At 35.4% G+C, this 27768-nt stretch overlaps 1 protein-coding gene across 1 annotated transcript; it reads right to left on the reverse strand.

Moving 5' to 3' along the window:
* DSC1 (desmocollin 1) lies at positions 1–27472 on the reverse strand. The gene is made up of 16 exons (XM_016195994.2): positions 27410–27472; positions 24758–24842; positions 23291–23493; positions 21957–22076; positions 20950–21105; positions 17097–17241; positions 15743–15909; positions 15207–15341; positions 12533–12718; positions 10673–10932; positions 10378–10520; positions 4248–4460; positions 3557–3802; positions 2213–2334; positions 1224–1478; positions 1–353 (listed from the first exon to the last, which is right to left on the reverse strand). The coding sequence occupies exons 1-16, from the start codon at positions 27470–27472 to the stop codon at positions 156–158; spliced, it is 2697 nt and encodes an 898-aa protein (XP_016051480.2). The 3' UTR covers positions 1–155.
* Between the last annotated feature and the right edge of the window lie 296 nt (positions 27473–27768).

Below are 27768 nucleotides of genomic sequence, written 5' to 3' on the forward strand. Positions count from 1 at the left end.
GAGAATTTAGGGAGCTTAATATGCATTGTAACCCTATCCACATCGCTCGAAGTCTACCTCCAATAACAAACACATTAGCAGAGGCTGCTATCATTTTACATTCAATAAACTCCTACGTATGCATGTGTAGATGCTACTGTATTAAAAAGGCACATTTATTTCTTTATACATGTCTTTGCCAGCGTCCTAAATTTGGGTTCCAGGTGATCTAGAAACTCAAGGCCTTCTTCCTCCTGCCGGTCGCTGCAGCAGCCGACGGAGCCGGCCATGGACCCCTTTCCTTCATAGTTGTAGGAGCGGACGTAGTCTTCAGAATGCTTAAGCTCCTCATCTTGGCCGCACAGATACACTTTCTGTATTAAAAAAGAGCACATTTTATTCTTTTTTAAAAAACACCTAATCATAGTAGCATAAAAATAATGTCTTAGATTTACCTTTTACTGTTTAATATTTAATCAGAGTGTGTCCTCTAATGGATTCCTACATACAAAAAATGCACATGATTGGTCTATATTAAAGGTCATTCTTAAAATATAGCAAATATATAAATGCTCCCAGTGAAAACATTTATGAAAACTAAAGCTGCACATATATCACACAACCAATTCACTATTGCCCATTTGAGCATCAGATTTGTATACGTGAAATGGGTCTCTGTAGCTTGGCACTTTGGGGAAACCAATACTGGCTATGATTCTTATTGTTTATACTCTATTAAATAGCTATAACAATGTAACATATTAAACTGGCTAATATTAACCTATGTTGATTACCTGAACATAAAACCAGAAACTAAAACCCCAAATAAAAGCTTAACAGTTTATCTGGCTGATGTTGACAGCCAGGATTTTATAACCACGCGAAGGATTCAACACACTGAAAAATGTTTATAATTTAGGGCCTGTACATTTCTCTCTAACAAATATTTCACTCTAGGTGATTTGCCTTGTGATTTTTAGGGAAGACGCTATCTGTCTTTTTATGCTTTCTAAACATGCCTACATATGCCACTCCTAAAGTTTTGTAAACCTTATTTTAAAAACTGAACTTTACAAAAATCATTTTTTCCTTTGGGTTTGGACTTGACATCCATATCTATAATAATTCAACATTAAAAAGGTAATGAATTCCAGGTATATGAAGAGTAAAACTTTGGGGCAATCCTGATTTATAAACAGTGTTTAACGTCCATGTAATATGAACCCGAAGACATGGGCACTTACTTCACCAAGCCGAGGCTGGGTAAAGCTGTGCCAGTCGGTGTAAGCGTATCTGCCGGTCTCTGTTACTCCCTGTCCTGTTCCCTTGACAGACTCCAGCGTCTGATGTCCACCTCCTTTGCCGGAATCCAGAGTGTAGCCTCCTTTGACCATCTCAAAGCTTTGCTGTGTTTTGACTCCCTGGCCACCAAGAGTGCCAAGAGACGTGCTTGTTTCACAAATGTTGGTTGTCTGCGTGGGGAGTCTAATATTTGCTTCCTGGAAAAAAAAAGTTAGAGTTATAAAACGAATGAATAAAATCAAAGCTAACAATTTGCTTTCATGTCTCTCCCACCATAGGCAAATCACTTCCTTGCTGTGCCTCTCAGTTCCCCATACATAAAACCGAGATAATAACACACCCATATTGTAGGTGTTACAGGTTGAATTGTGGTCCCCCCCAAATGTATATGTTGAAACCCTAACTTAATGCCTCAGAATATGATTCTATTTGAAGATAGGCTTATTATAGGTGTAATTAGTTCAATTAAGATGAGGTCATACTCAACTAGGGTGAGGCCCTAATCCAAAAGGTGAAATTTGGAGACAGGCATGCACACAAGGAGAATGCCATTTGAAGATTTGCTTTATGCTCCCATAAGCTAAGGAACTGCCGGATGCTAGGGAGGCCCAAGACAGGCTCTTCTCTAACACCTGCAGGGGGAACATGTCCCTGCCAGCACCATGACCTCTAATTTCTAGTCAGAACTGTGAGTCCATAAATTTCTATTGTTTAAGTCACTCAGTTTGTGGTATTTTATTATGGCAGCCCTAGGAAACTAATACAATAGAATTATGAAGTTTAAATAAGTTAACAAAGGCAGGGCACTTGGAGACCTGTTTGGCATAGTAAGTGCTCAATAAACAATAGTCATGTTATTATTACTCTTATTATCAACTGTTATCATTACATCCCCATACAAGGAAAAAAAAAAAAGTGAAATATGATTTACCATTACTTCTTCTCCAGGTCCTTCAGTATTTGATACAATTAAGTTTTGCTGGGCTACATCATCTGGAAAGCATTTCTTTACTGTTCTCTTAACAGTAACACAGAAACATGTAAACAGAGTACCTGAAAAATAAAAATATTTAGGTAAGTAGTATTATTTTTTCATACTGATATATATTAAATCATTTGAATCATATGATTATTTAAAAGTTTCTTCACAGAACTTAAAAAGATTTATTCCATAAATTGAGATACTCGGGTCATAAAATTAAAAACAGAATATTAACAAATATACTAGTATATAATTATCACTTTTTTAGTGAGATTGTATTATTAGGCTAAATAAGAAACCTCAGTAAATAGTAAGAAGGGTGAAGTGAGCATAGTTTATGAATAGTTTTCTTCTCAAGTCCAGAATTACCTTAAATGTTTCTCTTAGTTCCTCCTCACTGAGTTGAAGCTACTATTATTGGTATTTTAAATCCATACAGAGCATACTCAAGGGACTTAGAACCATAAAACAAAGAGCATTAGGCATAAATACAAACAGGAAAGACAATTATATAAAATCAGTGACTGGTTTTGAAAGTGTACGTCACTAACATAGTGCTAAGGGGAACATCCAGTTTAACTCGAAACACGAATGATTGAATTGGGGCACAGTAAAGACTATGTGAAAAGTTTATAAATGCAGATAGGTTGTGCAGAGTCAAATAGATTATTCATTAAAAAAAGAAAGGAAGGGGGAGAGAGGTGGAAGAGAGGGAGGGAAGTGTGGGCAAAGATTTCCACTGCTTTTGGATCTCCAAAAAACAGTTTGCAGAATGCAAAATCTTAGCATTCTTTGCATGTATTGCTTTTCCTCAGTGGCTCACCATATGACCATTTCCCACTCATTGGAGTCGTCTTAAAATGCATGCTATATCACTTCATTAATAACACTGATAATTTCACTAATTCTTTTTGTGCATTCACTACTACATAAGCTTGGCCGATTGAGAGACTAATATTTTGTATGAGAGGGAATTTTAATATTAATTTTATCCAACCCCTTCATTTTACATATGGAAAAAACAGCTCAAAGAAGAGGAAATTATTTACCTGGTGTTTCATAGACAATTATTGGAAGAACTAAGGCTATACTTCTGAAAATTACTTTAATCTGCTCTTATTGACATGTTTCTTCTTCTATGACTCAGAACCCTAAATTATCTAGGACATGTAAGATTATAAATAGGGTACATTTAGCAAAGGCTATAAATGTCATTAATATAAAGAATTGGCATATATATTTTTTAAAGTAGAAAAAATTTTCAGCTAACACATTCTAGATAATTATACTTACATAGCAACAGTGCAGAACCCAACACCATGGCAAGAATTGCCCATTTTCCAAGTATTACATTTGGTAGCTTAGCATCTCTGTCACGCCCTTTAACAGACATTCTACAGTCAGATGGAGTTGTACAGTCACATACTCTGACTGACAATATGTGTTTTGCAGCAAGACCATGTCTATCTTTTATTGTGACTGGCACATCATAATAGTTATAATCAAGATGTTGTTTTGCACGAAGAATGGCAGTTCTACCTATGGGAGGGAAAAAGAAGACAGAATATGTATTAATATGACCTTTCAATAGCAATATTATTCTGACTTGTTATTCTTGGGGCGGGGAAAGGATAGGAGGCACAGAATTTAGCTTAGAAGAAAAATTCTGGTGGTTCATTTTTCTTTCTTAAAAATGAGACTGCTTATGCTTATATTAGGCTAATCTATACTTCACATGTTATTCAAATATTATATTAAGATAAATTTATATGTTTTTCTTAAAATATATTCAAAACAAGAGACTAAACTTCACAAATATATTATTGCTTTAAAAAGCAAGGTATTATTCTTCGGGGGGGGGGAGGGGTCGATAAAATAACTTCCTGAAATGAATATTCATTTATTATCATGAAGTTAAGTGAAAGTCAAGACCATCAGCCATCTTAAGTCTCTGTTGATTATAAGATTTAGCATAATTACACACCATCCTTTGTTCCTAAGGTCCAATGTTTGTTGACAGAATTATCCAGAATGAATTCAAAAGGCGGACCATTATCAGGCCCATCTGCATCCATAGGTGAGAGAATAGCAAAATCCTGAGCATGCTGACAAATCGTCACGTCTTTGTCAATTTGTGGTGAGTGATCATTGTTATCTTCCAAAAGAACAACTAAGGTTCCAGTGCAAGATCTGCCATCTAAGGAAAGTTAAAAATAAGACATATCTTCACTTAAAAATCTGTTTTCCACCATCTCTATGATACATACTTGACTGCTTTCTACTAAATTGAATTTCACATTTTCCAGATCACGTTCCTACAAGCACAAAATCATGACAGGTGCTTTTTAAAATGGGAAGGTATGAGATTAGGCACTATGTCACTAACAGGATAATCAGTCGAAAGTAAAATCGGTTTCTTACATCTGTCTGTATGAAGAGCTATATTCATGCTCAAAATACAGAGACTTTACATTGGTCAGCAATCACTTCCTCAGCCTCCTCTCCTGACCCTTTTCTTCACATATTCTTTGCTCAAACTTTGTGAAATTTGTCATCAAACCCACCAGGTGTGCTTCTCCCCATGTTTGCTTTAATACATTCTGTTGCCACCTCTGGGAATACTTCTCCTCTTTGCCTGACGAGGCCTAATTATCTTTAAGAATCCATTCAGGTATCACTCCCTCCCTGCTGAAACTCGAGGTGACTTCCGCGGGTGACGGTGGCCTCTTCCCCTTTCATTTCTCACAAGACTTGGCCCCTCGGCTCACACACTGTCCGAGCCCTGTTCATCCTCAGAGCTAAGTCATTTTCATCTTCAGAGCCCTACTGAAGTGTCTAGTATGTGTTAGCTAACTTGTAATTTAATACTGGCGCGTTGCACAGAAAGCACTGAATATTTTTAGACTTTGTAAAAAAAACTTAATTAAATAAACTGTAAACATAAATTTGCACCCCCACCCTAATTCAACGAATGTGTCCTGGAGAATGGGAACTCTTATCATTAGAGGGCCTGATGCTTCACACAGGTCTCAGTAAATATTTTTAAGTAAAATAGTGCCTATCATTTATGTTTAATAGATAAAGAAATTCAGAAAACATGTTCAAATATTACTGCTTGTGATAAGATAATAAACTACAATAAATACTAAGCTTTCAAAATTGAAATAAAACAATAATTGACAAAATTTCTTAAATTTTTTGTTTTAATGCTCGTCTAAATTTTGGAGCATTTATGGTAAATTTATCTTAAAGATTGCTATAAATCATACACAAATGAAATCCACTTTTTTTGTTTTAGTTTGAAATGTCACTTAAGCCATACAATATAGTATATTTCAGTGATTTTTTTCCTGTTGAATAATTACAGTTAATTTATTAAAAGTGATTTTTAAATTAATTACAAAAGATAAATACTGTCTATACCTAGTTAAAAACCATTCTATGTGAACAAGCTTAAAAATATCTAGAAATAAAAGAGAGATATACCTCTTGTAAGAAGAAATCCGCAATAGCATATAAACATTTTGAAACTGCCAGAAATTTGTAAATAAATACAAATACAAATAACAACGTCAAAATCAGCAAACTAACAAAGAAGTGAGTTATGGAAAAAGAACTTTTTTAAAGTGAAAAAATGTAGTTACAGACACTACAACCTGAGTCAACACGTGTGCTATGACTTAATTTTAAAAAATTTTAACAGAGAGCCCTTTCTCTCAATGGAGCAATAGAGAGAAGTCACACTTTAAAAGTCTAATAAGAAATAAGGCAACCACCCAAAAGCAAATCAAGACTCATTAAATCCTATAATTAACCAGCATTTATCACATAAATCTTGTTTTCTATCTCAGTCTCTGTTTTAAGCATATTGTTAAAGACGGAATGCTTGACATTGTTAAAATGATGTCAGTCAAAGTCAGAGGTGAAATAAAGTTTTAGAAGCCTTCTAAAACCTCAAAAGACTGATGGTAAGTTTTCATATTACTTCTGAAAAATAGAGCCAAAAAAAGTAAATTTTGATAATGGTTGCAGATTGTGATACGGTGATTGAGTGAGTGAGTTATGTTTGTCTACCTCTAAATCTTACTTTAAACTAAGCATACAAGCAAATGGCAAATATCAGTGAGAAAGGAACATCACAGTCTCTGGGACAGAAAGCACATCTTGGGTTAAGTATAATCTAAACTTACAACATGTCAACAATAGAGACTCTGAAGATCAAAGTCTCCCCATTACCACTTAAGTGTTTTCAGGAACCAGGATTTCACTGCATTATGAATTAGCCCACTCCTTGCACGGAACTCTTTAACCGTCTGAAAGTTTTCAGGTTCTTTCTTATCAAGCTGCACTATGGCTCCTAATCATTGTACACAATTTGTTCATGTCTTTATGGACTATACACACACAATGTTTATTTCTTCCACATGAAGGCACTTAAATATTTGTTACTTTAAGAAAATTGTTTTTACAGCCCAGCCAGTGTGTCTCCTGCTTGAGCATCGACCCATGAGCCTGGAGGTCACCTCTCAATTCCCATTCAGGGCACATGCCCGAGATTTGGGCTCGATCCCCAGTACAGGATGTGCAGGAGGCAGCCGACCAATGACTCATATTGATGTTTCTATCTCTCCTCCCTCTCCCTTCCTCTCTCTGAAATCAATAAAAATATATTTTAAAAAAGAAAAAGAAAATTGTTTTTAATTGCTAAATATAGCAAAACACTTAATAAACTTTTGAACTCAATTTTCTGTATTAAAACTAACTGTTCGAAGTGCCACTTATGCGCCTGAAATTGCAAAGCTCTCGATAGTGAAATTTACCACCTTGATCCTTGAGGATGCCGCCGTGACCTAGAGAGTCATTAGACTCACACAGAAGAATGACAAATACCAGTACATGCTTTAGGCACACATGCTGAAAACTCCACAAGATGCTTGGGAAAGGGACGGCTTAGCAAAGAAAAGGGGTCCCTTTGATTCAAGCTGGCCTCATCCGCACCCTGCCTCACCTGCCTCTTTCTCCCTTGCGTATCCACTCCCCTGCTTGATCATTCAGGGCACGGGACAATGAGGTTCTGGTCAATATCAAACAATCTTAGAAACAAAGCTTTGGGTCTGTTGACCAGAGACACAGAATTTCAGTGAAACTGTAGATAACATTTAGGCCTCAATTATGTTTCCCTCCAGACCCAGAAAAGCTGAACAACCCCACAGACCACATGCTTGCAAAACCAGATAAATCACCTCCATGGTTGACATCAGAACCAGGTGCAATTATCAACTACCCTACCCTGGCACCAACCAATCAGCAGAGACCACAACTCTAACCAGAACCCTAACTCCTTTGGTCACCATGACTAATGATTTTTTCCCCTATATAATCCATCCCCTAAAAGCCACTGGGGAGCCAGGTCTTAGAGCAGTTGCTCATTCGTGACTCTGGGCTTGGTGCCATTTCCTTAAATAAACCTTTACTTTCTTTGTTGCAGGCTCCTGTTCGAGTTGGACTGGGTGTTGAACCCCTTTAGTTCAGTAACACCTGTGATGATTAACACATCCCAGGGAAGGAGCGCTTAAAAGGTATAAGAGAAGAGCTAAACACTCACTAGTGGGAACAAGCACAGAAGCTGCAGAAGCTGCCAATGCCATTCCTTTGAAGAAGTTAAGGGACCTGAATTTTTAATAGAAGGAGCAGTGCTATGCTAGGAAGAGGGGTATAAAACAGTGCTTTCTAGAGTGGCAGCAGGGAAACCAGCCTGACTGACAGAAATGACTGACACAAGGAAGACCAGGAAATAAATTGGGTTTTTAAAAAGCTGGAAGAATACCTAGATCATCATCCTGAAGTATTTATGAGCATCAAAACTAAATATTCATATGGAAATATAAGCAATTATTTATGTATTTGGCCCTTGAAAGTATATATTAATGGATTAAAGTTCAAATAAACAGAATCCTTCATGCTATTATGTGGTTTTCCATTAAAATGTATAACACCCTTATCTTTAATTCTTCTTGAGCCCACCCAGGTTATCCATGAGCCTGGGACATAGATTCATACATTTTATATTTGGTATTTCATCTCTTTGTGTTAGCACTAAAAGACAAAGTTAATATATTTTATTTCTGTTCTCCATATTTTCCATTGCTCCAAACAGTACTTCATTCACCAAGCTTCTGTGTGTCTGTGAAATCTCCTATTTTTATCTTTTAATCTGGGCAGCTCTTAACTGATTTACTTCTTACGATAGTCATGCTTTCTTTTATGGGGAAAGTTTTCATGCCATGGAACCTGTTATGAGAATATAATAATCCTTTAATTGATATCATGTGACTTTTTTTTTAATCTTCAGGCATGCTTAGAGAGAGGAGGGAAGAGAGAGAGGGAGAGAAATATTGATGTGAGAGAGAAACATCTATCAGTTGCCTTCCTTATGTGGCCCCCCCAGGGATTGAACCCAAAACCTAGGTATGTACCCTGACTGGGAATTGAACCATCAACCTTCCCAAGCACAAGACAACACTCAACCAACTGAACCACTCCAGCCAGGCAATATCCCATGAGATTTTGACCTTGCCTTATGAATTCTAGTTTCCATTGTAACTTGCCTAGACAATCAACGTTTGTGGAATAGATGAGTAAATATAAATTATTATTTGCCCGGCCAGGCGTAGCTCAGCGGTTGAGCGTCGAACTAGGACCCAGGAGATTGAGGTTCGATTCCAGGTCAGGGCACATGCCTGGGTTGCAGGCTCGCAGCCGATCAATGACTCTCATCATTGATGTTTCTACTCTCTCTCTCCCTCTCCCTTTCTCTCTCTGGAATCAATAAAGATATATTTTTTTAAAAATTATTATTTGACAGCATAATTGTGTTTTTGAGCCTTTCAGGTTTCACTTCTACTTATACAGGAGCAGCAATTCACTCAAGATTATAGAGCAATGACAACATTAATTCTGTTTCTCAGTTAATGGTTTCCCCATTCTTTGGTAGTTGTTTTTGTTTGTTTGTTTGTTTGTTTGTTTGTTTTCCCTATATTGAAAGAGCTATATTAAAAGTAGGTATGCCAGTCTCAGTCTATGGATGACCAATGTTATGCTAAACTGGCCACTATAGTTCTCATTATGATTGCAAGATGCTCTCAGGAAACTATGAAAAAACAAGTTTATTACTTGTTTTAAAAAACAAGAAGTTACATGGCACACCAGGGGCTACATAGCATGGTCACAGGGTGCAGTGGGGTGGGAATGAGGTCAGGTGGAGGGGGAGGAAAGCTCTCTCTAGGGCCCTGAGATCAGGATGGAGGAAACGGGTTTCACTGGCTCATTCCTTATTGGTGAATTTAAAACATAAGCACAGGAATTTAAAGAACAAGGAGTGGGGAAAGCAGCCTGTCCCTTTTCTATTCCTGTGGCTAGTAATACATTTATTTGAGACAGACATCTTTGAAGTGGATGCCTCAGCAATCAAACCTTAAGTCAGGTACTTGAATTACAAAAAGAAAATCTAATGGTCATCAAACACACCAATTATACAACAATGATATACGTTCAAAATGGTTTGCTGCCTGGAGTATATGTCCACAAGGGTTCTAAGAGATTACTTTAGGACATTTGAAAGCCATTTCTTCACAAGATAGGTTCTAGATTTAACCTTGGAAAAAGATTGCACACTACAGCAAAAGACTTGTTCAAGAGTCATTGCCTAGTCATTTCTTTAGGAAATAGGACAAAAATTTTGGTCCCCATTAAGAGAGGCTCAAAACAAACCTACCTTGAACACAACTGTTTTAGGAAGTTCCAACACTTTCATCATGATCAACTCATAGTAATCTAAATCTATATTCCTGAAAAACAGTGGAGATCCTTGAGGATGCCACGATGCCCAAGGCAGAGACCAAGTAATATGGAACTTGAAACTTGGACTCCCACCCCCTACCTTTGTGTAATTGATGCGCTGGAGCCTAAATTGGGTGGTCTCCAAAAAACAAAGCAATCATAATGCAAACATTTTTTGTATTAAATTTTGATCTGGAAATAAAAAAATGTCACTCCAAGATTTCCTTTAAAGTGTATTCTATATTTACATTTTATTTCTAGAAAATTGCACTCACCTGCATCGGTTGCAACCACGGAAACATTGTATTGATCATTTTTTACAAATTTTGATTCTCTATCTAGCACTTTTACAGTTCTTAAGTCACCAGTGTTTTCGTTAATTTCAAACCAGTTGTCCTCATCTCCTATCTTCTTATACCTAATTTTAAGAAAGCAAATGTAAATGTTCAAACCAAAAAATGGACATAATCTCGAAAATCTGTCATTTTGAAAATCACAGAGAGCTTTCTTAAATTTGAAATCAATTTACATCACAATTAAAAATAAGGAACTTTTGGAAAAATACATTACCTTAAGCCTTCACCACTTCGTGTATCTGGATCCAATGCTTTGTATCCAAGGAGTTCTTGGCCAGCTGGGAGGCCATCTTTACTCTGAATGACTTTTACTGGTGGTTGGCATTCAGGGCCCTCATCACTGTCTTTAATTTTAACAGTGACAGTTGTAGTGCACATAGTAGGAGGTTGTGAGTTTGGTGCATTAGAGAATTGTGCTTCATTAACTACACCAATTTGCAAAATAACTTGGCGATTGACTTCATAGTTCAATGGCTGTTAAATAAACATACTTTGGTTAGTCAATATGTAACACTATATATGGAAGATTTATAACCATGATTCCAGGTTTTAGCACAAAAGGGAATATCATTTTTATGTATAAAATATTGCCAAAAGAAAATGTTAATGTAGTTAAAGACTAATAATTAGCTTCCTATAATGACAAACATGATCAAATGCAAAATTTTTGCTTCTAAAGTTTAACCAATTGTTCTTCTCACTTTACTTTGGAAAGGTCTTGCTTTCATTTTTTACATTACAAGTTTAAATATTAATGGGAATACAGAATAAATGTTCAACTAAATGCAAATAGATTACTATTTATTTCATTACTTATCAAATTGTATAACAGTGATAACCCAAACAGCAATAGTCCCTCCAAGCTAAGTGTATAAAATAGATTCCTAGCATATGAAATTTGGTTATAATGGAGCAGTTATCTGAGTATATGAATCAAAAGATATAATGATATTATTTAGTAGCACCTTTCAAAGCACATTATATTTGGTTAGCTTAGTTCCTAAACAAATATTTAGTTCTTAAACTAAATAATTAGAAAGAATCTAAAACAATAGTTAAATAGAGACTGAAATCCATCAAGATAACAACAAAAAAGGAAAACAAAAGAGAGGAACCTAGAAGCATCCTGAAAAAAAGATCATCAAAAGGAAAAGAGAAAGGGAAGGAATAGGCGATATAATAATTAAAGGACATATTCTAAAAATCTTATGAGGGAAGCACAATTCATGCATTAAGCTTCTAAGACAATAGAGTCTCTAAGAAATTAATGAGGGAGGGATGTAACGGGTTAGTGAGGGCTATGGGCAGAAGGACTTAGAACAGAACCAGGTTCAGTTAAAGTAATCATCGTAGGTGCCAGTAATTGCCATTAAATTTTTGAAATCCTAAAGCACTGGCTACCTCAAATATAGAGGGAATAGCTGCTTTATATTTAGTGAATTGTCTTATAAAATACACTACAGAGAGACAAAAGTATTATATGACCATAGAGGGAACTGAAAAGTCAAGACGTTTGATTTCAAATAATGATTCTTCCATTTCTCTCTCTTCTGTTCTATAAAATAAGGGTTTTGGACAAGTGGGCATCTAAGAATGCTTCTAAGACTAATATCCAATTCAATATCTTTCTGCCTTGGTTTGCTTCATCTAAAGAACAATGAATTTTGCACCTGCCATGCTTTTTCTCTAAGAGAGAAAATCTCAGTGGGCTGGAGGCAGTAAGAGATTAACCAAAGAACTTACATGCATATGTGCATAACCCATGGACACAGACAATAGTGTGGTGAAGGCCTGGGGAGGGGGCAGGTGTGGAGTGGAGAGGGTCAATGGGCAAAAAAGGAGACATCTGTAATACTCTCAACAATAATGATATATTAAAAATAATAAAATAATAATAATAAAGTTTTGTAAACCAATGTAATCATTTCAACTTCGCATTGTAATTCTCTAGTCACAGAAATTTATACACATACATGTACATATATAAAAATGCTTATGTATCAGTTAAGTTAGAATTTTATATATCAATTAAGTTAGAGTTTTTTAAAGTATTGTTTGATTATTTTTTGTTTACCTTGACAACACACAAGACTGCTTCATTTGTATTTGGGTCTGTACTAATTTTGAAATTTCCATTTTCATTTCCATGTAGGATTTTGTAGACAGCCTTTGAGTGAGCAGTATTTGGTAAATCCAGGTCATGTACTGCCATTCGTAAAATCTCAACATCAATTCTGTTTTCTTCTACTTCTGTAAAATACTAAAACAATTGTCGCTTGTTATTATAAATTTATAGCTTTAACAATATGACTTTCTCCTCTAAAACTTATATTTAAAGTAAAGAAAGCAAAGTAATATAAAAATGTGCAGTCATATATTGGGAAGAATTTACAAATTTAATGTATAGTTTACTTCCTTCCTCACTACTTTTTCAAATCTTACTTATCCTTGAAAGACTAACTTATGTCTTAACTTTCCAACTTTTCTGAGACAATTTATCTACTCATTTAAGCCCTCAGATTTGTCTCTATTCTGAATCTATAATATTTAGTCTATCACCTCATTTTAGACACAGCAAGCACTTAATAAATGCATTATGTTAATATATTTAGCCTTCAATATTTATAGATAATTTAACCTATATTGATTTCTTATTACTACTCTATGACCTGTTATTATGTCAATTTTTAAAAAATTTACTTTTGATTTATTGGCAAACACTTTAAGGAAATAGTCTTTCTTTCTTCTTTCCTTCCTTCCTTCCTTCCTTCCTTCCTTCCTTCCTTCCTTCCTTCCTTCCTTCCTTCCTTCCTTCCTTCCTTCCTTCCTTCCTTTCTCTTTCTTTCTTTCTTTCTTTCTTTCTTTCTTTCTTTCTTTCTTTCTTTCTTTCTTTCTTTCTTTCTTTCTTTCTTTCTTTCTTTCTTTCTTTCTTTCTTTCTTTCTTTCTTTCTTTCTTTCTTTCTTTCTTTCTTCTTTCTCTTTCAGAAATTAAGTCATAGTTCCCCCCACCTCCAAAAAATAAATAAGGTTATGGAAGCACATGATAATTAAAAGACTAAAAAATAGTAAATCAGAATCTTCTAGAGATGTAAGAGGAACTCAGAGAAGAATGACAACCTGATAGCCATTGGAGCATAACAGATCTTGAATCTAATCCCAGTTTTTCTCTCACTTGGTTTATAGGAATGAAATCATAAGCAAGTTACTTAACTGACCTTTCATTTCCTCATATGAAATATGGAATAAAACCTATCCTTACAAGTTATAGCAATTAGTGTAAAAAATTTTATGGATGGCCAATCACTGCAGGTTTTCCCTTCTTTGACTTGTACGCTGATACAGATTAATGAAAAAATGAAGATCATTTTCTAAAATGACAAGAAAGAAGAACTATTTCCCAGCATTTTCTTCCTATCTATGCTTTTTGTTTTGTGTAGTTCCAAAGGGAAAGTTTGCTCATACATGACAAAGGAAGATCCTGCATATAGATGGTGGTGGGCCAGCCTGTGTTACTGACTTCCCAGCAGAGCAAAGGATATGAAGCTAGTCTTTTTACATCTTAAGATGTTGAAGTATATAGAGCCAGACTCATAGATAGAGAGCAAGCAGCCGCTCTGGTGTGTGTCTGAGGGGGGAGGGTGCTGTTGGGGGTGATGGAAGGGTTGAGCAAAAAAGGGAAAAAAGAGAGAGAAATCATGGATATGGACAACAGTGTGGTGATTGCAGGGGAGGGGGTAGGAGGTGGAAGAGGGCATAGAGGGGATAAATGGTGATAAAAAAATAAAATTTAAAAAAACAAGGTTGCCCAGCAGGGCATGGCTTAGAGGTTGAGCATCGACCTAGGATCCAGGCAATTGGGGTTCGATTCCCGGTCAGGGCACATGCCCGGGTTGCCGGCTCAATACCCAGTCGGGGGCGTGCAGAAGGCAGTCAATCAATGACTCTCTCATCATTGATGTTTCTATCTCTCTCTCCCTCTCCTTTCCTCTCTATGAAATCAATAAAAATATATTTAAAAAAACAAAAAACAACAACAAGGCTATAGTACCAACTTCAAATAATTGCAATAAGACTTAGATAAGATTATAAGTGAGAAAGTGTTCTCTATTCTAAAGGACTACTCATCTAAGAGATGATGATTATTAATCTCCATATGATAGTCCTTGCCACAATATTAGTGAATTTATAGCCTTGAATGTTGAGTTCTAAAGATCCACTGAAAGACCTACAACTTCTTCCTCTTGATTGTAGGTATAAATGAATCAACATATAGAGAACATCTGAGGACTATTAAAAAAGTAATCTGGAATGGGATGGGTTTATGTCCACCTTTGAACTCTTACGTATCACTTATAGCAGACTAAACCATGCAATATTAAACATGTTGGACAATTGAAAATAAAAGATATTGAAGTATAAATAACATCTCTTCTCCTTCATCCTATAAGAGGCATTTAAATGCAAGGAATCTGGTACCATGGCTTGGCATCCAAGAAAACACTAAATGCATGAACAGCTTCAAGGGCTAAGAAGTTTTCTTATGGCCAAGAGAGCAGTTATTTCCCTAGTATCCAGTAATAACTAGCACTTTAATGATTTTTACAGAAATCATATTCTTTTTGCCTATCTTATTTGTAAGTGGTAGTTATTAAAACCAAAATGTGTAATCTCACAGAGCTACCAAATTCCAAATTTGTGTTTTGAAGAGGTAAATGAACTTAGGTAAACGAATACAGCAATATACTCACAGAAGTTTCTGTGAAATATGGTGAATTGTCATTTTCATCTTCGAGCGAAATAGTAATTGTTCCTGTATTAAACAAACCAAAATGTTGGCCTCCCATGTCTCGTACTTCCATTATTAACTGGTATGTATCACATTTCTGAAAAAAAAAAAAAAAAAAAAAAAAGAAACATTGATGAACATTTTTTTCCTCAAGAAACCAGCATAAATAAAAATAGAGCAAGAGATTGGTCAGTCAAGACAATGGGAAGCTGATGTGTCTAAGACGACATTTCAAAATTTAAAAGCTATTTTTTTTCTATTTCAGCATTTACACATTAAATCAAGCCAATGATCTCAAGTGAGACCTCATCTAATACCTTGTACCTTCCCAAACTCTCTGTACAAACAAAGGAAGTGTCCAAAGGAGCCCTAACCACAGCCTGTATGGAGGCATGCTTGAAGAGGTGGCCACAAGGGGCCCTACTGTAATTTCTCTGGTAGTTCACTATCAGTTTAAATATAGTTTAGTGATAGGAAATTAATTAATCAGTTCATTACTTCTCTATCCAGTAAAAGTGAAGTTGTGGTGATGACACCTGTGTCTGGGTGTACGGAGAAATGCTTTGGATGATCTGGGATTTGCTGTAAGATTTTATATTTCAGACGTGTATGTAGAGTGTCAGGTTCATCGAGGTCTATGGCAGTCACTTTTCCCACTGAAGTTCCTGTTTAAATAAATCCGATATTGTCAACAATTTAAAATAGCAATATTACAAACAAAAATAAAATCAAGGCATTGTTATAGCATATTTTCCCTGAAACCACAAGTATATCAATTTTATAGATAAGTAGAAGAGTATAAATGCTCTCCAAAACTCTAAACTTCCCTTGCTTAGAAATTTCAATTAAGTGATTACTGTGAATAACATGATTTGTATTCCACATATATTAGAACATTCACCACACCCTTGGAAACAGTGGTTCTCAAATTCTTCCTCCAAACCCACTACCCCAGTTCATATGCCACTTTTGGATGGGACCTTTTCTGTACATCTTGTTTCCTTTATAGTTCAACTTGATAATGTTAATTAGAGGAATAGTACAGCTTTACATATGATAAAGATTTTACACTTTTATATTTTAATAAATGTGATGAATTATTAGTATATGCAAGTAATTATTAATAAATGTTAAACACAAACAATATGCATCAGTCTGAGTATCACTGGTCAAGCTTATGGCCCAGAAATCTGTGTACTGAATGTTGCTTTAACAAACCACTTGTTTTGGAAGAGCAATATTAAATGTACACACATAATGACAACAGGCTAAAGGAGCTAAGAATTAACAACAGTTCTTGCAGATTTTTAAAAAACTAGATAGTCTTGTTATGCCCTTGGTATAGCAATATCACAATTTTGGCTGCCCATAGCATCAAACAAGTTTAAATTATTTTTTCAGTTTGTCTTAAAAAGATGCCAAGTAAAACAACGTATATGTTGTTATAAGTCAGATTAGCCTTTCCAAGCTGTGATGTATCTCTGGGTCCTTGAAAATGTATTGAGACTTTATATTCAAATTATTCATTGCTTTATAATTACATCTGTGACACATAAGTACAAGGTCAAATTAGAAAACAGAAACAGCATTTGTCACACATTCATCGTCATTGTGGATTAATCTAACAAAGTTAGTAGCTTTATGTATTAGCTACCTTCTATATGTGCATAGCAAAATGAGCAGAAAAGGGTTTGCATTTGAAGAGTATATGACCTATTAAGACTACAAAGTTTTATGTGGAATATCCTTGAAAGTCAAGCATTTAAACATGTTTAGCATAACTGTGCTTAAAACATTAATGAGTACTTCAATTGAAGCAAAACTCTAGTGTTTTCCTAAAATGTGAACTTACCAGTTCTGCAATTTTCAGGCACAGTAAAGATAGTCACTTTGTTCTCAAAATATGGGGCATTATCATTGTCGTCTTCAACTTTGAATAATAGGGGGAGTGGGTACTCTGGTGCATAACCATCTGCGGTCGTTGCATAGGCATATAGCTGAAAGGCAGACAAACACCATCAGCTGATTCTTAAATAACAAGTCATGCGCAAATTAAACCTACCAGTTGGGGGAAGACATAATGTTTAAAAGGTATAGGCGACTAAGAACTTATGCAATGGAGAGACAGCACACCAGCGCAGTCCATGCCCGCCCTATGGCTTTAATCTTCTTTCAACATTCTCATTCTCCCCCCACGTACCATGAACTCCAGCTGAATGAGGCTCTTCCACTCCCTGAGTTAACTGCATGCTGTTCTGCGTGTTAGAATGCATGTAGACTTCCCCCAGTTATGCTAGTAACAAGTACTTTGTAAGTTTATAAAAAATACAATTATATTTACTTGCAGTTGATGTATCAATTATCTCTGGGCGATACAATTATTTTACCTGCATTTTCTTATTGTTCTACCAAAAACATGCATTTCATGTGTAATAAAATGCTAATAAATACATATTCAGAGTCCAAGTTCCATCTCAAAATGATGTATCTTGACCTCAAATGCCAGGATTTAATACCCTTTCCCTTTAACCACCATAAAATTATTTCTGTGGTCTTCTTATGTGGTTTGTGCATGCTTAAGTGTTCAATGAATGGTTGTTGAGTTAAACAGATTTTCTTCACTGATAGGACCAACTAAACCTGCCCAAAGTGAAATCTGTATTAACTCAGTTCTTCCCCACACAACTAGCTCTTCCTGATTTCCCTACCGTAACCATCTTCTAAAATGAACCAGAATTAAAATTCCAGGTATCTAACTCCTCCTTCTCTTTCATTAGCCTTTTGAGTCAGTTGCCAAGTTCGAGCATTTATGGCATTTCTATGTCTCTATCATCTATCTTCCCTTTTGTATTCTCAATGCCATCATCCTCATGTGACTCCAAATGTATCCTACCAACTTTCATGTTATGTTCTACCAACATGTTGTCCTATCAACTTTCCTGCAATTGTTCTAACTGGCCTTCTCTACTCTAGGTAGAACTCAGGAGTCAGGTTCATTTCCATAAAGCACAACCTTAATCATGACTTTCTTTAACCACACTATTCAGTAATCTGCCTATCTTCGACCAAAGTAACAATAAAACTCTCACTATTGTGTTAAAAGGCAACGTTTCATCTTCACTGTTCATGCTAAGATGGTGGAGGAGGAATTTCCACTTCAGTCTCTAGGATGGGAAGTTTTGAAATAGCCATCCATGCTCTCTCTGTCCCCTTTGTCACTTTATTTTGAGTAATAAAATTTATACTTTGATTTCCATCAGTCTGGTCCCTATATCTTATTTCTCAATAAATTCCAAACTCAGGAGTGTAATACAGGAGTGTATTATCACCACTTCACCACCACCATCATCATCATCACCATCGCATCCAGATGCCATGCTATTCAACCTCTCTCCCTCTCCCCTCATATTTGATGTGATTTTTTTTTTTTCTTTAAACTGCTGCCATTTTGAGGTTTTTGGCTAGAAAAAGATGGGAAATCATTTTATGTCTCGATTAGACTACAGTTGTTCTCAGGGGTAAAGCCTGAGTCTTTCCGATATTTGTGTGTCAAAAGCATCTAACACAGACCCTTACATTGGGTAATTCTTAAATAAATAGCTCTTTGTATTCAATTCCACTCATCTTTGCCTTTTAAGAAGGCAAACTACCCCTTAAGTTTGCCATCTATAAAAAATGTCATAAACCTTCTATAGAATCACTTATAGTGAATTCTTCTATCTCATCACATTGGCATTACATATTTCCATATCTAACCTGAGCTAAGCCCATTCTGCTATAATTTACACAATTTTTGCTAGTTTTTCTCTTCAGTGAAAATCATCATCTGCTTCCCACCATACAATCACTTGCAGTTTTAAATAATAATATTCCCTGATATTTAACTAAAAGTAAATATTATTTCATATTCCACTGATTCAGATGTGGTGATTTTGTTTTTGGTACTATTTCAGATACTGGTTTTACTTCTTGCTGTAAATGAGCTTAATATCTACAAAATAAATCACAATTGAAATCTTTATTGTAAAGATAATTTAAACTAGAAATGTAGCTAAACTTTAAAGCATAGCCTAGCTTCCTAGGAAAATCCACCGATGTTCACATAACAGAGGAAGAAATTATAAATATTTTTTAATTTAGTCATTAAATCAACAGTATCAAAAAAACTTAAAAGTAATAGTTTAACAGTCTAGTTCCCACTTTATTCCTTTGTCCTTTAAAAGATGTCAAAAATAGCAAACCTCTCCCTGTTCTCTCTGGCAATGATCCCAATAAGTCAAGAGAGCAGATTTACCAGTGAGAAGCAGCTGAAGACCACAAAACCCATTAACATAATAACATCCATAAACAGGATGATATCAGCACAATAAGAAAATAGGGAGAGATTAACCAAAGAATTTATATGCATATATGTATAACCCATGGACACAGACAATAGTGTGGTGAAGGCCCGGGGAGGGGGCTGGGTGCAGGGTAGAAGGGGTCCATGGGGGAAAAAAAGGGGACATCTGTAATTCTTTCAACAATAAAGATAAATCTTTTAAAAAGAAAGAGTAGGAAGCTTTTCAGTATCTTATCTGGTGCCCTGACACTGTTAGGCCAGGGTCTTTAGCATGAATTTTAAGGCCCTTCATGTAAGGACCTTATTCCATACTCTTCCTCAGCTTCAAACAACATCCAGCCAGGGTTTGTTGCTGTTCTTGTTGATTTCTTTTTAACAAATGTGTCTTTCTATCGCTGATACTTCTGCTTATAACACTTAGTTACCTCCTTCTTCCCATCCCATCAACTTCTTTCATGGCCATAGTTATGTAGCCACCAATTCCTGCTCACCTTTCAGATGTTTGCTAAGATTTTACTTTCTGGACTGCCCAAGTATGAGATAAGTTTCCCTTTTATGTGCTCCTTTAACAAAGAATTTCTTTACTACACTCTCTTATAATTCAAAATACCAACTGCTTAATAGTTTCTTTTACATCACCCCAAAATTCATTGTGATTTTCTCTTGTAAGTGAGATTAGACATCAGAACACTAAGGAGTAATGTGAAGCGGAAACAGGAAAAAAAAAAAGATTTAATTTTTCAGAAAATTTTGAATTTTTCTTTGGGTAAGATTAGATAGAATAAAATGAATTGGTAAGTTTATTGTGGATTACTAAGGAAATAAAGTGATACTCAAGATTCTTGTTGCTGAAGGCAGGCAGAGTGAAAAGAAGAAAAGCACAATGCTACCCAAGAGGCGAAAGCAGCATATCTCAATGTTAGGCTACACTTTCACTTGACTGGGCCCCACCTCAGAATGATTAAATCAGAATTTCTGGGGATAGACCAGAGCATCAGTAAATTTTAAAAAGTGCTCATGCCATTTATAAAGTACAGGCAGGCTTGAGAATACTTGAACTATGATATCGCAGAGAACTTTGAACTCAATAAAATTTATTGTTCTAGGATTCTACAGATCAGAACCTGTCCTTTAAAATTCTGTCATTGTATTTTCTATAGTTCTCCCCCACTTTTCTTCCCTTATGATATCTATTGTCTTTTTTCATCAATGCCATCAATAGAAATTTGAAGTTTATATTATTCATTAACAATATTTAAAATATGAAATCAAATCATTGATTCTTCTGATACATAAACAACTCTGTAAATATTGAACCAGTAATAAACAACATAATTCTGAATAGGTAATCCAATAATCTTACCGGAAACTCTTGATATTGCTCACGATCTATGCTTCGTGTACAAAAAATATCCCCAGAGTCTTTATTTATGAAGAACAAATTGAAGGGCTCTTTGTCCACTCCTGGTCCACTTATGGAGTAAAAGATAGTGTAGTTCTGTGCAGCATCAGATTGAACCTATAACAATAAGTGACAATTTAGGATAAAAAAAAAATCTTCAACCTAACATCTTGTGATGGTTTATCACTTGCTTTTGTTTCTACTAACCTACTCTTTCTTTCCTCTGTTTATCTACCCAGTATGCCCTATATTTTTAAAATTTTTATTCATATTCTGAATGTGCAAAGCCACAAACTCTATCACTTATTTGATGCCAAATTCTTTTGTGTTATCTGCATATTTATGGAAAATTTATGGAGTTAATTATACACTTACAATTCTTATTCACTTGTTCTTATTCCAATATAAGTTATAGTAATAGTGTCAGTAATTTTTAATTATTTGGAATGAAAATCTTTGTGATTAAAAAAAGTCAAAATAATGCAACTTTCCTCCCACAATTAATTCTTCAATAATTTCAAAGCTGGCCTATGTTTACACTGCAGCTATGTGGCAGTGACACCACCTTTTTGGTAAACAGAAATATTGGACTATTTTTGGTGAAGATATGTGATAAATGGAGAGTTAAATTATGCAAAATCTGTAAGCATGTCCTCTGTTCATGAATGCTAAAGTCTGGTAAGGTATTTAGGACAATCTGGGTATAGATGTACGAATATCAGAAACTCAAAATATGGAACATTTTCTAAGTATTAAATACAGTTTCTGGAGGAAAGTAACAAATTACACTGACTCACTTCTGAAGGACCCTGTTTTTGGAGAATAGATGATCCTTATCAGTACCAATAAGTTAAAGCCCTGATTCAAAATACTGTGCAGCTAAAATGGAAGATTTAAAAACAAAAAAACAAAACAAAAAGAACACACCCCACCCTCTAACGTATAAAATTAAACAAGATAAAATGTACCTGCTGAACGTGTTGTGGAAATGGACCTAATGAGTTCTCCATCAGTGAACATGGAATAGGAGCCCATCGTCTCTTGCTGCGCTTGAGGACTGTGTCTTTGGCATGTCTCTTTTTAAGAACCTGCATTTGATGAGAAAGAAAGAAATATAGTATTGCTTATCATTCTAGGAACTGTGACTTTTGCATATATATCAACATGAAAATAAGTAAGGGTATACATAACAATATCATAGATAACCAACCCCAAGCTATTTCTGTTTTTATTATTTTATTAATAAGATAAACACACATATACACACATACAAGTAAGAACCAGTTTCACCTAATTCCTGATTTAATCAATTAAGTAATCAGAACTGTGGAAGGTATTGGTAAAGAGGCCATCTTGAGAAGTATACACTCCTTAAAATTAGATAATTTATTAACAAATATTTAAGAATTTATTTTATTCCATTAAAAGTGGTACAACCAAATTTTTAGAAAATACTAGCTGCATTGAAAAGCATTTGGATACCTATATAAAGCTACAGGTCAGCATTCCTTCAAGTATGTTTTATTTTACATGATATGGAGACTTCTTACAATTCAGACATAAAACAATGTTTTGAAAACTTGAGGCATATTTTAAATTTGATGAAGAGGAGTTCTTGTAATCAAAAGGAATTTAGATGGGAAAGTCTCATAAATCTAATCACTTATTAATAACTGATTTTTATAAGACCGAATTCATGTGTAGAGTGGGCTTAAAGTGAGATTTGTGTGAATTCCAGTAACCTTCTCCCTTCCCTCTCCTTGATTGTACCACTCACTGCAAGAAAGTGAGTCTAGAGTCAGAACATTCAAACCAGTCCTGTGGATTGGCCATTACCCCATTTTCTGAAGAGAAGGACCCCATGGGATTTTCAGTTAAGATGGGAGAGTACACTTTAGACAATCTCTACGCCTCTTTAAAGAAAGATCTCTCACCCCCACAGTCAGTTGGGGGAGAGCATTGAGGGTGGAGTGCCACACCTCCAGCCTGAATCAGTTTCCACTTAGACCCACCCCTGTCTTGTTCTACAGGTTGGTTGTTCTTGTTGCCACACCTCAAAGCACCGTCTGAAACCTTTGGTATTCTGACTTTGCTCCCTGGCTACAGACTTGTTCATTTTTATACCATTTTGTAAATAGCTCTGCCACTCCTTAAAACTGTCTAGTATTCACATGTGAGAATTATCAGTGGAACAGACAAATATGTGAGCATTAAAGAACAATGACTTTAACATGGAAAGAAGTCTATGAAATGAATGACTCACATAAGCAGATTAATATGGCCAAATATTTGCCTAATATACCTTCTTTCCTCTTGCTTCCAGTACAATTTCTATCTCTTTCTGTTCCTGCTTCTGACTGTCTGAAAGTAAAATGGAAAAACTCTTCTTCTGAGAAGACAAAATGAGGTCATGTGTTGTGTAAATGGAGCCATCTTCTAGAATTCTGAAGTCAGGATCACTTGACAGGATTAGGCTCGCTGACTGGAGACACTCCTTCACATTCACTGCAGGGAAGAAAAATCGCAGTAATTTGTAAGATGAAACAGGGATAGAACAAGTTTTACAGGAATAACAACTGCAAGTTAGTGCATGAGAAGCAGAAAGTTACACTTGGAATTTGTTGAGTACCTGCCATTCTGAGACTGAGGGGCCATGAGAATTAAATAATTAAATCAATGAAGTCACAGTTTCCACCACTTTCATCATAAATTAATTTATAAATAGACATAAAATATTTTATTAGTGTCACTGGATTTATTGTTTCCTCTTTTACATATGGATTTGTGTATACATACTAAAATTTGTTTCATATTATAGGTGGTATAACTATGCCATTGGTAGATTCTGAACGTGTTTGCAATAATTTTTGATAGTTAAATTTTGCAAAAATAAAAATTAAAAAACTGGTCTGTACTTATATAATATTTCTCAGTAATATTGCAAATAATCATTTTATAATACCTTTTGAGGTTTAATAAGCTCAATACTTAGTATACATTGTGCTTGTTATAAAAATATTTCTTTTACAGATTTATATTTAATACATTTAGCATATTTACTGTATCTTTAGAGTATAGACTGCATATCTTTGAAGTGTCCTAAAAAGATGTAAAGGATTAATTTAAAGCACTGGTCCAAGCAATCTCTACTTGGAAAGGGTACCATTTTTGTACTCAAAGTGTATTTTCTAAATGTAAACTTAAGACAATGAAAAACCTTAATGGAAGGAATGTTATCTTTGAACTCAGAACAATCATCCTATGCTTCAGGTATGGCTGTGATAGTAAGACTAGTTGAAATTTTATTTGACTTTCACAAACTATTCTGTGATATAGATCACATAAATTCTTGCTGGGTATTGGTTCATTGTAATCAACCTCAAGCACAAATTTTTTTCTGAGGCCTTTAAGTTTCGACACATCTGTTTTATATGTAATCAATGAAATAATCTTGGTTTTGGAACTTTAGCAGCAGGTTAAGCAACATGAACTAAAATATGTTTCTGGTTTTGGTGCCTTGCTTTGTTGAACTAAACTAAGGTAATTTAACTCTGTGATATTTACTAATTTTTCTGGCTTGAAAAGTATACAATGAACTTGGCACTTTAGATGTTTCTAACCACTATCAAAAATCAAGTAGTTCATCTTTCGTTTTATGTCAATTCTATGCCAGGTAGCTACTATATGGCTTTTATCCCAAACTTTACAAGAGCAGCCTGAAGCTATATATAGCAGTTAAAACTATGAGATTCTTAATACTGTTTCTCACCTTTGCCTACAAGTGTTTCAGCCTGAAGATGAGAAGGAACTTGAAGAGAAATTTTCTGACAAGCATCGCAAAACAATATTAAAACCTCAAAAGAAAGAAAAAAAAATCAGAAATTATACTCAATTACAAACTTTCACATTACAGTTTTGTCTTATTGATAAAAAATATTGTCAATTTCAGCAACAAATAAATCTTCTATCCTTCCTTTTTTATATTCATTTTAAAAGGAAACAGCAAAGAAAGTGGCTTTAGCGGTACCACAGTCATTTAGTATTAATGAAAAAATTAAAGAGAATAGTAGTTCTTAAAACCTAAATCATATTGTATAATTTAAAGAAAATGTGTTACAAACCATTGATTTTATATAGAAGTTATCATCTCTAAGGTCATTCATAAGTGTCATTCTGATTTTTTAGGATAAAAAAGTACTTAATTCTGGAATATAATAATCACATATTTGTACACAACATTTTTACAAACCCCCAAAATTTGAGGGTATAGTTGATTAAGTGAAAATATTTGAAAACATTTTAATCTCTTAAAGAACAATGCCCACAAATATTCACTGATACCACATCACTTCTTGGATTTGCTGGGCATAAACATGGAAGTCTAAATAATATCATTCACAAAACTAATCTCATGTTAGTAATCTCATATGTATATGTATATATACATATACATATACATACATATATGTATGTATATTTCAAAACATAGAGAGTACCTTCAACAGGGTAAAGATTTCTAATTAAATTCAAGACACAACTATTGTCTTATAAAGCTCAGTAGTTCAAGGAAAGAAGGTTTATTTGCAACAGCATCACTACAAACATGAATAATATATTGTACTGTGACGTTAGGACAGCTATAATGTCACCAAGGTGATAAGAATTTTTCAATTCCTTTAGGATCTTTTGGGACCACTGTTGTATATGTGCAATTTAAAAAATCATATTTGTCTTCAGTTTTAATTTAGATAACCACTTTTTAAAACATAAGACATTTTCATTTATTTGACTTTTTAATATTCTTATTCCTAATGTGAAGGAATGAACTAAATTATATCTAAAAACCTTTCTGAGCATAAAGAATTCTATTACTAAAGATCTAACTATGTGATGTAGGAAGAGCATTTTGTAATTAGAAATATATACATAATATGTATACATATACAAATATACACATACAAATACGTAGAAACACACACATATATGCATATACACATTATTCTCATAAGATATGTCCACATTCCCATTCCTACATCCATCTTCTTTTCTTCTTTCCTTCCTGCCCAGGACCCCCACTTTATTGGTTCTGCCTTTGCCAGCAGAGCCAATGGAAGTCTCCAGAAGTACTAGTCCAAGTCTTCAGGCTAAATTAGCAGCTTAGTGATTTAGAGGGAGGTGGAGTCAGACACCTTTTTGCTCATTATGTGGATGAGGGATAGATGGGCAACAGATGAACCAAAAGATGCTGGACAGACCAGAGATCAAAAGCAAAAGAAATCTGGGTGAATCCTGGGAAAGCTTTCCCCACCTTTTACCTAACACTAACTCAAGTAGGTCTGTCTCTGAGTTTTATTACCCCCAAAGCAGTTACAGGATGGGAACAAAACCAGCAACCTCACATAATGTATTATTTACATGGAGAAAATATACATCACCATACAACAAAATCTTTAAATTTTGAAAATATAATTTGAAATGAAAATATTTTGTTGAAATAAAAAAAAGAAGAAAATTCAGTACTCAGAAATGCCAGATATGTGAGACAGCTCCCCTCTACCCCCTCCCCACCAAAAGAAAAATTAGCTCCGAAGTACACAGTTATAAAGCTATTAAAAAACTAAGTGGGCCCTGGCCAGTGTGGCTCAGCTGGTTGAGCAGCATCCCATGCACTGAAAGGCTGCTGGCTTGATTCCTGGTCAGGGCACATGCCCAGGTGGCCGGCTTGATCCCCAGCAGGGGGCTTGCAGGAGGCAGCTGATCGATGTTTCTCTCTCATTGTTTCTCTCTCATTGATGTTTCTCTCTCTCTCTTCTACTCTCTCTCAAATCAATAAAAACATATTTAAAAACAAAAAGAAACTAAGTGGAAGTCAAGTTAACGCTATTTTTCAATGACTGTTACGTTCTTTTAATTTTTTTTCCAAGTAAAACCCTTTGCTTTAAGAGCTCCACCCTTCTCTGAGCTCTTCCTAAGTAAAATTAAGAAAGTCTTGGATAATTCACATCTCTACCCAGAATCCTTTTCACCTTCTTGCAGCATAATGGAACTAAGCATGTTAAATAACTACAGCTTATTTAATGACTAGCAGCAAAAGCAAACCTCAGAACCTTCTGGGCCAAATGCCTGAGGAATGAATTCATTCCATTACTCCTTACAAAAGCACCACAGCAAGACTGAGCAGGGGGTTCCCTTAAAAAACTAAGAATCTGGCCGTGGGCACTGAAGAGTAAGAGAAACACCTGTCATCCCGAGTCCCAAGTCTTTCAACTCTTTTTGGGTTTTTCTCAGACATGTCCCTCCCCCCCTGAGTTTATCTTCTTTGCCTTCCCACCCCCTCCCCTACTCTCTTTCAAGCCCAGACTGGAGGGAGGAAGCGCATGGCAGCTTGCTTGAATTCCTTAATCCTTTGGTTGTTACTCACCAGGAAAAAGAAGAGGAGCTGCTTACAGAAGAGGCTCCCTGGGGCAGCAGAGGCCACAGCCATCAGGAGCGGTCCCAAGGGTCAAGGCTGGCGACCGGATAACAGGGCAGCTGGGGAGGCACAAGGCAGCTAAGAGCTTCCCAGTGGCTGCCACACTGGCACAGATCAGCGTGCTTTGGAGAAGAGTCAGAAGTCGTGATGAATGACAAGAGGAGGAGCAGAACTGCTTTCCTCCTATTCCTGAGCCAGCCTTTCTCCATCCAATTCAATGACCTTGAATGTAAGAGGTTTTCCTACAAGTGGGGAGGGTGGGGTACAAAACAGCCCCAAACCCAGTCCCTAGCTCCTCCTCACTGCAG

Source organism: Miniopterus natalensis, chromosome 7 (assembly GCF_054644295.1).
Source record: "Miniopterus natalensis isolate mMinNat1 chromosome 7, mMinNat1.hap1, whole genome shotgun sequence".
Taxonomy (NCBI): domain Eukaryota; kingdom Metazoa; phylum Chordata; class Mammalia; order Chiroptera; family Miniopteridae; genus Miniopterus; species Miniopterus natalensis.

Excerpts from the sequence above, each read along its gene's own strand:
- DSC1 (XM_016195994.2), bottom strand. The coding sequence starts at position 27,472 with ATGGCTGTGGCCTCTGCTGCCCCAGGGAGCCTCTTCTGTAAGCAGCTC. Across the intron at positions 24,843-27,409 it reads AGCTCCTCTTCTTTTTCCTG|GTTTTAATATTGTTTTGCGA; the intron begins GTGAGTAACAAC and ends CTTTCTTTTGAG. Across the intron at positions 354-1,223 it reads CCCAGCCTCGGCTTGGTGAA|AAAGTGTATCTGTGCGGCCA; the intron begins GTAAGTGCCCAT and ends TTTTTAATACAG.